Source organism: Planococcus citri, chromosome 3 (genome assembly GCF_950023065.1).
Source record: "Planococcus citri chromosome 3, ihPlaCitr1.1, whole genome shotgun sequence".
NCBI lineage: Eukaryota > Metazoa > Arthropoda > Insecta > Hemiptera > Pseudococcidae > Planococcus > Planococcus citri.
In genome coordinates, this window is record NC_088679.1 from 50,963,955 (window position 1) to 50,977,100 (window position 13,146).

A 13,146-nucleotide genomic window follows, 5' to 3' on the forward strand; every position below is an offset into this window, starting at 1 on the left:
TTTTTTCTTAGTTCTTCTGACATCAAATTCATAATATTTTTTTTGGAAATTCTGCCACATCATTTAAGAATAGGTCAAGACAATGTGAGCGAGTCATTTTATAGAAGGATTTCAAGGAGTCAGTTTTACTTCACATGAATTAGTTTCGATTACGAATGAATTAAGTATATGGAACGATTAAAACCACCAAAACTATTCTCAGAAACATCTTACAAAAATTGAGTTTCAGATGCACACACAAAAATTTCGAATTTGGATATTGTTTTCCTCTCAACTTCGGGAATATTTTCAGAAGTAATGAATCAAAAATTATGACGAATAGGTTTATCAAAAAGAAGCTCAAACATTATTTTGTTGTTGAGCTGAACAGAACAATTTTACAGGATGTCTCGGGTAAAAATTCACAAAAAATCTTTCAACAAAGTTAGGTGATCTAATTTTTGTTCGAAACATCAAAAAACAGAGCTACCTACCGTACCAAGGAGAAAACTAAAACTAAACTCATCTCTTAATAATCATGCAATTACAAACGCCAAAAAAATTTCATCCTCGTCAGTCATCTTCATTTTTACAGAAAAATATTGAAGAATTTCAAATTTTTTTATCCAAAAAATCGATTTTTATGGGGGAAAGAAAAATTAAGCAAGACATAATTGAGGAGTTCCATGGAAAAGGAGCCTTAGCCTTAGTCATTTTTTTTTGTTTTTTTGAATTTTTTTTTATTATTATTAATTTCGCCATAATCAGTGATATTGAATTGTTCTTCCATGAAAAAAAAAAAATAATAATAATTGGAAAATATTTGCTTGTAGAAAAAATTTAAAGTCTATTTGAACATGTAAAAATCAGTAAAAAAAAAAAGAGAAACGACTAAGACCCCTTTTCCATGGAACTCCTCAATTATACACCGTATAAAAACTTTCAGAGGCTCCACCACTGAAGTGTGATTAATTTTTTTTTTTGAGAAAGCTTCATTTTTCTCTGAGCAGAAGTGAATGAATTTAATTTTATTGTCATCACGAAAAAATTGTTGGAAGGAAAACTCAAAATTTGACGAAAAAATGAAGAGAAGTGAAATTACATACCTATAATTATGTAAAATATAAAAATTCCCTACCCGTAGAGTGTGACTAGTTTTTTTCAAGGAAGTTTTGTTTTCAAGTATGTACATACAACGATTCTTTGTAACCTCGTGAATGGGAGATGTGGAATACATATAAATATCTACCTACATACTATAATGAATACGTAGGCTTAATAAAATTGCATATTCAGTTCGCCGTAAATTCACGAAGGTTCATTTCATATCAATTCAAACCGAAAATCTCCGAGTTCACTTCATTTTTTTTTCATGAGTTTAGGTACTTGAATGATCTGCATCCTTCAAGAGCACATGAGCCTACAATTTTTCAAAATTTTAGAATGAAATGGCACATTGATTATCATTATTTTGAAGACACTAAATTTGAATAGCAGTTCATTTTTTCTTTCCTACCCCTCTCCCAACCCCTTACCAGAGACCCTAAACATGATCGAAGTAAGCACCAGAAAATTAAAAATAAGATGTGATGCTTCATTTGTTAGGATTTTTTTTTGTGATTGCTAAGTACAAGTATATGTGCATTCACTTTTTCAACAAAAAAAAAAAATTATTCGCATTCATTTAAAATAGAGCAGAACGAATGTCTGTTTACCTGCTTTTCGACCATCATTGCTTTTAAAAAACCAAAGATCATAAAGTAAAGCTCCAGCCAGCTTCGCAATCTCAAAGCCTCCTACCTCTTGGATGTGCTCGCTACAGAGTATTTTATTTATGATGACTATACAATTTTTCGAATCGCAAGACTCATGCATTTGCACGTGTGTGTATGTTTTCTTCAATCCTCAAATCTTTACTTGTCGATACTAGTGATTCAATACACCCTTAAATACCTATTACCTACTTACTATTTTCAAAATCACCCTCATTGACCTCACGTTTAAAAAAATAGATAGGTAACAAGGTAGCTCTTGTACGTTATTACGTGGTAGATAATTTTAATTCAAACAAAAAAACGGAAGACTTTTTTACCCTAAAAAAACATCTTTGAAGAAAATCAAGGGGAAAAAATTAGAAAATAAAAAAGTGATATGCGTTGGGTTTATGATTAGTTTTTGGTGCAGTCATTCGCGGGGAAGAAAATGCAGCATTAACCAAGAGCGCGGTATGTTGTCGAAAGTACCGCAAATTGGATTAGAAGACGTGACGCCATTAGCGTAAAGATGAGAGTTTTTGACTAGAAAGATTCCCAGTGGCTCTCGAGTTGTTTTCAAAAAGTTAAAGAACGTGCCCTAGAAGTTTAATCGCTAGATTTATGGGCGTCCGGGGACAACGTTTTGGCGCCCTTAACAATTTCACTCCTTCTATCATTATTACTTCATGCCGGCTTTATAACGCAAAGTTCTACTTGCGTGTCCAAATGATACATCAACCGGCCTATGTAATTATCATCTTTTATGATCGAGAAGTGCGTTTTTGCTTTTTCTCAATACTTAGGTACATATCGCTTTTTACAACGATGAGACGTAAGTCCAATTTATCTAGTTCAACATGTTAATTAACTTCGAATTTTTACACAGGCAGCGTTTATTTTACACGCATATAGCCCAATTTTTAACCATCAAGACAAATAAACCTGTTGATACAGATTTGTTTTCGAGATCGACAAAAATGATAAATTTCCGATAACTACACGCAGCATTGAGCAAAAAATCGAGATAAATTAAAGCTTTATCGATGTGAAAATTTGGTAGGATTGCGGAATCATTACCAAGGGGTGGTTTTTTTCAACTCTTTGCTTGTTCTAACCCGGCATTCGAACATAGCGCAAAGTGGCAGTAGGGTGTATAAAAGAACGTGATTTGGTTCGAGATTTAGTCTTTAACACCAAACTATGACAAGTTCTTGGGTAAATCTTTTTGTACGACGAAAAGTCGCAAATACAACTGTCAACACTGTGTAACCAGCGCTGAATATTAATTAATTTTAGCGACAGTGTAAAGAACTTTATATAAGTTTTATCCTTCGGATTACCAAGAAATTTTGGTGGTTTTTAAGCTCCAACGAATTACAACTTCCGCTCAAGAAATTTAAATCTAACTCGCAGGTAAAATATAATGTGACAATTACAGTTATTATATGCAAAACCAGCTATTTTACTCCTTGGTAATTTAAGCTTTTTTTTCTTCTTTTTCCTTTCTTTTTTTTAAAAATTTTAAAGTAAAAATTTTGCTACGTGTTTTGTATATTTTGCTTAGTTTTCTGATACGATGCGCTAGCTGGTACGTTGTCAACATTATAATTTTTTTTCTCTTCGTTTTCACGACTGAACAACGAATTAGTAGCATGAAAATTGGGTATACCCTGTGTTAGTTCCATTGAAAACACGTTTAAATATCAGCAAATATGAAAGTAAGTAGGTATATCTGTCTGTTTATACGCAAGTATTTGTTTACTTACTACACAAGTTGGAATGCAATATACCTATCCAAGTTATTTATTTTTCCAACAACTCCTTCACGCAAAGATGAATTATTAAAATTCATAAAACCACGAGAAGTATGAAATGAACGTTGGTTGTCACTTCATAATCTAAACTATACAACAGCCAGTGACGTTTCTTGGGGTCGAGATTGAAAAGTTCGAGGAGTAACCCACCCACACTACGATAGTTACCTACTGAAATCTAGAGGTTGCATGTAAAAAATGCGGCAGGTTAAAAAAAATTGCATCTTGGTTTGGTTATTTTCGACATGATTTCTTTTGTAATTTTTAGGTAAATTTTTCAAAATTTTTCAATTCACAAAATAAATAATAAAACGTAAGACGAGAATAAATTACAACTTTCTACGCCTTCTGTAGGAATTTTAAAATTCTGGAAAAATCAAAAATCCCGCTGCTTGGAGGCTTCAGAATGATTTGAAATGAGAAAATTCGAATGGCGAGGGGGGTGGTTTTCGACGAAACAAAACCATATTCATACCAACAAATTGCAAAAGTATCCCCTCGAATAAAAATTTTCTTTTTTTTTTTGAATTTTTTCTAAAAAATAGGTACCTAGTTCTGGTCAAAAAAAGGCACTTGAGGTGTTCGTCTGAGAATTAGGTCAAATTTGAATGAATTTGTTAAATATGTCTAGAATATAAGCTTCGATTTTTAGCTGCCCAAATTAATTTCCATGTTTTCTGGAGAAATCGGAATCCACGCTGGAGGCTCCAGAATGTCCCGAAATGGTGAAATTCGGTTCGGTGGAAATTATATCATGTATCTATCTGTTTCAAGATATATTTTCGTCACTTTTATTGAATGAAATATGTACTTACCTACGTATTTTTTGAAAAAGCATTCTTCAAAAATAATCAATTTTGAATTTTTGAAAATTTTCCAAAAATCGAAAAATCAATCTGGGCAGCTAGAATTTGGACTACGGTTGTTTTAGACCATACTCTATCCAAAAATCGTGGTATCGTTCAAATCGGATGCGGACACCTCGAGAAATTTCCTTGTCAGTTGACAGTTCTCAAGTTTTTGTGCTTATCAAATAATCTGACCAATGTTTAAGTACATTCTTTCATTTTCCCACTTTATTGAATCTATTTTATATTTTTGTGCTTACTTTTTTAACACTTGACAGAAACGTGCCCAATTTTTTAATCTTTGAAAACTTGGAAATGTTCATCAAGAATTTCTAATGATATTCAAATTTCCCAGTTCCCCCATTTCTGTATCACCATCATTCCTTTCTCACTCCACGGAAAATATTCGTTATCGATACGTTACTGAAAATTCATATGAGTTGTAACAAGTGGTAAAATTTCATTTAGGTAGCTACAAAACAATGATTACAGATATCTACCTACATGAAAAAAGAAACTGTATCGTACAACTAACGTGACGTAAGCTTAAAGTGAAACAGAAAGAAAAAATATTTTCATCACGTATACGAAAAAGACAATCAAAAAGACTGTTGAAAACATCCTGTATCATAAAATAATTTTTTTCACCCAATAATAACAGAATTACATGGGATTTGAACCATGTAGTGTGAGAAGATATGTTATTATTCACCCTTCGTATAAAAAAATTTAATATTAGAGGAAAAAAGTGACATCAGGGGAAAATTTGCGCTTGATATATAAGCTAATAGGAGTGGGCCATTCAGAATACAAAACATTTCAAAAAAAAAAGACTTGATAAAAATTCTAAATAGGTAAGCATTTTACTCGATTTTTAGTGAAAAATTACAGATTTCAAAATGTAATAAAAATTTAGCTAAATTATCTCAAAAAGAGTAATGAAATTTTTTAAAATGCTAACAAAAAGTGAGATCTTTAGAGAACTTGGGGGAGGGGATATTGAGATCCAATTTTGATCTTTATAGTTTGTAGGAAGAAAGCAACAAGAAAAACTTCACTGTATTTTTAAAAAAATTTTCAGTGAAAATTGCTAACGTTTGTATTGATTGAGAAAAGTTGAACTTTCCCCTTGAAGATTCGGTTTTATGCCGTCTAAATACAATTCATTCAAAGCCCTGCAAACAGATTTGGTTTCAATTTGATCCAGTCTAAGAACTCTTTCGCAAGAAAAATCAACGGAATTGCAGGACTCTACTTTATTTTTAGTTCAAATTATTACGGAGTAGATCTTATTGTCAATCTCACTTTATTTACGGCGAACTGGTTATGCAAATCTATTAACATCTTTAGCTATCATTCGAAGAAGTGTCATGTTTAAAAGGGACGTTGTAACTACGTACATTGAACGATTGTAATATCGTGGTTCTTCATAAAAATAAACTCCTTAGACCATGAAACCTCCCTCTTTCCCCTCACTCCAGTAAATTAATAGACTATACTCGATAGTTTGAATTCTTCAATAGAATTTGACCAAAAAAAAAAAAAAAAAAAATCGACGATAAATTCTGAACAAACATACCTTTATTCAGTCCGCCGGATCCTAATTGTTCGCCATATCGCTGCGGTTCTAAAATATGCTTCGAAGCTGGTTCGTTGGGCGGTGAACTCATCGGAGAAGTTTCGAATTTGGTCGGCCTCGACACAGTGGGCGCAACGGGGGATTCACTGCTGCTGCTGTCGACTGAAATATTTCTCGAACTAGAAGAGGAATTCTTAGACGTCGATCCGGCCGGTTGTAAGATGGTGTATTCTTTTTGCATAGCTTCGGGAGATTCGGCGGATCGACTCTCATTCGACGATACGGTTGACATCGAGTCGTCGACTTGATCGTTCATTTTGATTCTAGATTTAGGCTGTAGAAGACATATACTAGGCGTTTGTTTTCCAGACGTTAATGAATGAGAGGTTTCTTTCTCGGGAGAAGTTAAGCCGGTGTTATCGGGATATCCTACGAAGGTAGCTCCGACCGGTGGATATGGTCCGAGGGGCGACATGGCAGCGCTGACCGCGCTCGAGATATCCATACTGGACTTGGACAGCGAATCTTTGGCTGTATCGTTTATTACGGGACGGAAAGCGGATACGGCGGAGATTTTCGAATTAGCGTTGTTCGTAATTAAACTATGCCTTGGACTGGAAAACGTGTGAACATCTTTGATATTTATATTACAGTTATCGATTTTATTGTTATTTTCTTCCTTTTTAATACCGTTCTCCTCTTCGTCTCGACTCGTGCCGTTCGTATTGTCGGATATATGCATTTCTAGATCAGTAGTAGAGTCATCCATTAATTCATTAAAATCGGGACCACAGTGCGAGGACTTTTCATCATCGCTAATTATTTGTTTAAGTTTACCATCTTCTGTTTTGATTTTCACTCCTGGTTGCGTGTAGTGACCGGAGCGATCGTCGGTGCAGTTATTCGTACAGCCGTATAAATTGGTGGATTTTTTAACATTCGATGAAATTTCTTCGTCTCGTTTTTGATCGGTTTCCTCTTTTATTAATTTCGAGCGAAATGATTCATCCGTGTCTTGCGTTCTCGATAAATTCGTATTTTTAGAGACCTGCGAAAAAAATAAATACCTTTGTAAATTTTGCATTCATAACATACACATTATCTAGGTAAGTATAGATAATATAAGATGGAAAGTTTTTATACAACTTAGACATCGTAGACTTCAGTAATTTCGAAAAAAAAAAAGTTACATTTCGTAGAATTCTTTTATCATTGAATGAGATACCTAAGTAAAGAAGAAGGAAAAAAAAGAAGAAAACTCTTTCCTTTTTTTCCTTCTCTCAAAAAACACTCGAGAACAAATAAAATCAGACTTACTTGTTGTTTGTCTTCAAATAAATTTTCAAAGGCTGGTGGTTCAAATTCATTATCATTCGTCATGTCACCGTTATAAAAAGAATTCCTAGACGTAGGCCAACTACCAGATAAATTTTTTAATGCAACCTCCGCTTCTCGTATTAATGTTTCGTCATCAGTTACTTCTTCTGCGGTACTAGAGGTTAAATTAGATTTCCCAGATTTTTTTACAGGACTTTTATTCGGAGAAGAACTTCGTGCGATTACTCGTTTTTTCTGAGGAAGATTAACGTGATTTCCTTTTAAAGGCTCTTCCGACTGAAGCTCCAAAGTTTTCGAATTTAATCTGCGTCTTTTAAACGAATTCATTCTTCCAATTCCGAACGAAATATTTAACGGTTTTAAATATTTCGGATTTTTTATACAAACGAGATTTTCCAACGTTTTATAACATTTTCCATGCGTTCTACAGTTGTCACTCGATCTGTGAAAACAAAAAAAAACAATAGGTAATTAATCAGAAATAATTATTAAAAATATGCATAAACGAGTAATGATACCTATTACGACAAACAAAAAAAAAACAGTGTATAGGTAACTATAAAATATGTAACCCTATTAATTAACATGCTTCATACATTTCTTTTCTTTTTTTCCCACAATTTCGCACGTTATTAAAATTTCGTCTAAAAATATGAGAAAATATTTCACAAAGACTTTATAATAAAAAGAATAATTTATTTAATCGCGAAATAATGTAAACAATCAACTGGAGTACCCACAAAAAAATAAAAAATAAACGAACACACCTCCAAATTGTTTTTTTTTTTTAATAATGGTTTAAAACCCCAGAAAAAAAATGAAAGCCTCATAATTCCGGCTATTGTGGTACTAATTAAACAATTAAATTCCTGTTTACGTTACTTTTCATCAACGAGCTAATACTATAGGGGAAAATCGCCGCTTTTACAATTCCCTTTTGACGTAGTAGAAATACAAAACAGCAAAGGAATTTCCTTTTGAGTAGAAAAAAGTTTTCTTTTGTTTTAAAAAACGATGGTTAGTTCGGATTGTAACGCAAGTTTCTTTTTGTATTTATTCCTTTGAAATAGGGATTTTTTGGCGACCATGCAATGATGCGAGCATTTTTAAAATAATATACATTTTAATAGTAGAACAAGCAGGCACTTTTCAAGTATCTACAAGATTTTAGAATAAAAGCACCTACTTAACTTACCTACAAATTTATGTGTTTTCTTTTTTAAGAAAAAAACTAAAAAGCTTTTAAAACATCGGATTGGAAGGTACTTTTTTAGATTTTAAATATTTATCAGGAAAAAACGACATTCGAACAAAACTAAGCTATCAATTCAATTTCGTTTATAGACACGCTACAAATATTATGTAGTCATGTTTTTCAACAGGTTGTTATGTAAAAAGTCTGGTAGAAAAGAAGGGTAAAACGGTCCTATCCTCAGATTTTGAAATTAACAGTGGAAGTTGTGACTCAAAGTCTAAAAACGTAGGTAGGTACAACATTCATTTTTTCCAGACATTTTAATAATAGGTAGAAAACCCTTGAAAATTCGAGTTCCAAAATTCGAAGACAGGGCATACGGGCTAATCGACTTTTTTTACCTGACGATGCTCTTTATTCGAAGTATAGGAATAATTATCTCCCACTATCGTGTAAGTATCAAGTTTGCTTCTCTGAGGTTATTTTCCAACTGGACGATCCCCTTCCTTCCCCTTCATCACACAAAGAGGTATTATCGAAAATTTAAATTAAAAGTATCAGTATCAGTATTGGAAAAATCAAAAAGGATACGACTACATGGAATAGTCAAAATACACTCTAATATCAAATGATATGGGAAATAAGTAGTTGAAATTTTCGCCTAATGTAGACCGCGTTCTGTACATAGAATTCTTGTCAAAAATTTTCAACACAAATTCGAAACGAAGTGCTAAAATAAACAGGAAAATGTAATTTTTAGTTAAGACTGTACTGGTGCATGTTGAACGAAGTGAAAAGGAAAATAGCGCGGTTTATCTAATTTCCAAGCCATAGTTTCAGTGCACCCTTCCAGTTAATCTTTAGCCTTTCACTCATTTACCCTTAGCTTTAACACTACCACAAAATCGCCCGTTTCTTTCTCTATGCAAGCGTTAGTAACGAGCCAAACGCAGAATGCCCTTTCACAGATTTAAGTTCATTAGCTGGTTTTCAGGAATTTTCCTTTTATTAAGTACATTTCACCAGTGAAGAAAAGGAATTAAAAGTAACGCCAGTGGCTGTCATTTTACAATCCTATAACGCAGTTATCGCCGATGGTCGAACTTGAAAAAACTTTCCAGCCTTTAATTTTATTCGAAATTCTGCTGCGTGAAACTTTCTGTACTATACCTACCTACCTACGTGTTTTACTGGGGTAGAAAATAGAAATGCTTCTAATCAAGAATATCATAGCTACCTACATTTTTTTTTCAACATAATGAAAATTTCTTATAGGCTGCATTTTTTAGTGAGAAGGGGGGGGGGGTCAGTTTTTGCTTAATTCTGATTTTTTGGTAAAATAAAACAATTTGAAATTGTTTTTGAAAAATTAAAGTTTTTCTGAATAACATCAAAATAGACTCACCGGGTGATATTTATAAATGTTTTCATTCAAGGATTAAGGAGACTATTCAAGGTCATTTTAATCGAGTATCTACCTACCATCTCCTCTCATAGCAAAATCGTTCCCCTTCTTTCTTTAATAAGTCTCCTACAAAGAATTGAAAGTCCCTTCAAGATTTTTCAAGCTGAATTTTAAACTCATCAAATTAAACTAGGTAGGTACTCTAAGCTTTTCTTTACAGTTGTCCTAAAAAAAAATCTTTACGACGATGTAATTTTCATTTTTATATATAGGTATGTAATACGTATTACTCAGACGAAAATATTAAAATAAGTACCTCGAAATATTAAATAATTAATCGTCGTTAATCTACGAGAAGAAAATTTCGTACTTCAATCGAAAAACACCATGCAAGCATTACTGAAAAATAAATTTCGTAAAGTAAACTTTAATTCAGCGTCATTAAAAATCCACTAGAATTTTTACACTTTGATATCGAAAATACGTATACCGTAAAACGCTACTCGACTTTCAAGAAGCTGATTTCTGGCAATTATAAAGGGAAAGAAATTAAGCATGAAATACCTTATAATATTTATTTGGTACGTTAATTAGAGGCATGAAAAGCGTTAGTCAGTATGTCTATCAAACGTAACTCCTTTTAGAGGGAAAGCTTTCGCGAAGAAGCAAACTTAAGGGGGTTCGTTTTGCGATAGTGTGTGACTAATGTCAAGAAAAGGGGTTTTACACGACTGCAAGTGTTTGTCGGATTTTGTGGCAACGAGCAAGGTTATGTTAATGGTTGTACAACAAGCAGCTTTTTCTCATAATAGACGCAATTTTTCCACCGCTTATTCGAAATTACAAAACGAGAAAATTACGCTTCTTAATACACGTCTGATTTATCAATCTACAACATTTTCCGACTCTGCGTAGACATAACCGCCTTAGAACGCGACATTAATTCGTTTCTGCATAATTTGCTCGTCTCTCAACGATCGCGTATATTACTACACCAGCAATTGCAGAACGCGTTCAACTGGAAAGTGACAAGCTGGTGGAGTACGACGATGATTTTTCCCATTGCATTGCGAGTAATTGCTCGTTCTCCTCTTATCCCGACGAATCAATTTTATTAACTTATTACGATACACTGAGCAGCATGTAGGTATTATGCACCAAAAGGCTAAGGTGACGTTAACTAATATTCTAAAAACACGCGATTTACGTTCCAAGCAGTACTATCGTAATTGTTTGCGTGATGCCATAGATACACAAGATAATAACTCGGATGGATATACGTGTATATTTTTTTCTTAATATCGATGAAAATATAGATTAATTATCTCTCGGCTTATAAAAACACGAGGCTGAGGTAATTTTTACAATAGTTTTTCAAATATTAACCTTATAGAAGAGCCTGCAGGAAAATTATAAGTGATGAAAAATTGTGAAATTTATAGCTGGAAGCTTCACAACTACTGAAAAATGAGAAACTGTTTTGAAAAAGTCGATTAAGAATGCATTGCATAGGTAAAAATGAGGCAAATTTGCAGATGCCAAATTGCAAGCCTTTTTAATAGCGCCAGCCAAAATTTCCATTTTTTTTTTAATTTGACTAATCCTAAAAAGAGTTGTTGTAAATTGACCTCAATAAGACGAAATAAAAATTGGAGAATTTTTCGACTTGACCAATTGACCATGATCACTTTTTTGGCCAACATAAAATTGAAAAGATTGAATTTTTATAAAGAAATGCTCTCGGACACGATGAGACTTTGAAAATCAACCAAATTCAGTAATGATCATTTTTTCCAAAAAAAAAATATTTTTTACAACTTCATTTTGTGGAACCAGAAAACACGGAAATGAAAAATTTCGCTGATTTTCATGCACACACGAGAAAAAGGGTAAAGGGAGAGCAGGTTACCTGAAAAATAACACATAACAGGCATCATAGCCAAATTTTTCTAAAAAAGTGATTTTAAGAACTTTTATCAGTGAAAAAAAGTAACCAAAAAAGTGATCAATTTTTTTTATTCCAGCGTTCAGGAGAGCAAAAAATCGAAAAGTAAAAAACGACCAATAAGAAATCGGTACCTACCTACCTACCTACCTACCTACCTACTATTCAATTAAATCACGAACCGACATAATAGATATCTCACCTAGAAACCTTACTTTGTTCTCCCCGGCCTTGCAGGAAAATCAGTTTTTTTAAATGTGAGAACGAGTAGTTCATTTTTTTTACTTTTAAAATTTTAGAATTTGAATGATGTTTTTTTGAAGGAAGTTTGATTTTGAAAATGAAAACAAAACATGCCTAAACGAGGGAGAAAGCTCTTGAAAATTGGTAGTTCGAGTGGCATAAAAACGATTTTTTTAAAAGAAGTTTATTTTTTGGCTTCAAAACTTGATTTTGAAAAAAGTAAACTTCTATCTTGATTTTGAAAGAGAAAAGAAAACAAGCCTGAGCGAAGTGAGGGCAAAAGCTTTCGAAAATTAATGTTTCGAAAAGTAATAATTTGTGTTTTTAAAATTCTGAAATTGTTCAATTAAGAAAATTCGCATACAATCCTTCGAAAATGAGTGAAAAAAAGATAATTTGGTTGAAAAACAATTTGTTAATTTAAAAAAATCAAAAAAGTGCCTTTTTTTGGAAGAAAAGTAACCAATAGTGACCATTTGATGAAAAAAGTAACCAAAAGTGACTTTTAGTGGACAAAGTGACCCGCTATACCAGGCCTGCTCATTGAGGAAGGAAACAACAATTAAGTAATAATATCAACTAAAATTTTCTGAACATTTTTTTTTACATTTTCCCAAAATTTTGAAAACAAGAGCAAAAATACCCTTTTTGTACACTTTCATTTCTATCGAGCCCCCTCCCTCCCAAAAAATGAAAACAAAAATTATTATTCAATGAAATTTTCTGCCACACAATCAGTAAAAATTGTTGCCTACTGAATATGTTCATTCATTTTGTACAACATATTTTCAAAATACGCAGGTATTTGAAAAAAATTTAAAATTTTGAAATGTCCGGGTTTTGTAGAGGAGTGTAGAGCAGATTAAGGATTGCCATAATAAAATTACTTTTTTAATCATGTCTTTTTATAGTCATTCCGAAATATCCTTTTGAAAATTCAGTCAGATCCCTCTCTTCCCCACTAGAAAAACGAACTTCTATTTCAATACCATGAATTCAGACATGCTTCGGATATTTTTTCAAAAATCGAACGTCATCGATAAATT

At 32.8% G+C, this 13,146-nt stretch overlaps 1 protein-coding gene across 6 annotated transcripts in view; it reads right to left on the minus strand.

The window, feature by feature from the left end:
• Positions 1 to 13,146, minus strand: part of LOC135839922 (uncharacterized) — a 201,129-nt gene that overhangs the window by 7,511 nt on the left and 180,472 nt on the right. For 5 of the 6 annotated variants that reach the window (XM_065356188.1, XM_065356183.1, XM_065356184.1 and 2 more), the window contains 2 exons: positions 7,292 to 7,754; positions 5,975 to 7,022 (listed from right to left, as the gene is read on the minus strand). In XM_065356188.1, the coding sequence (XP_065212260.1) occupies positions 5,975 to 7,022; positions 7,292 to 7,754 (1,511 nt within the window). The remainder of the gene's footprint in view (positions 1 to 5,974; positions 7,023 to 7,291; positions 7,755 to 13,146) is intronic. The other variant, XM_065356187.1, reaches the window with a different exon arrangement.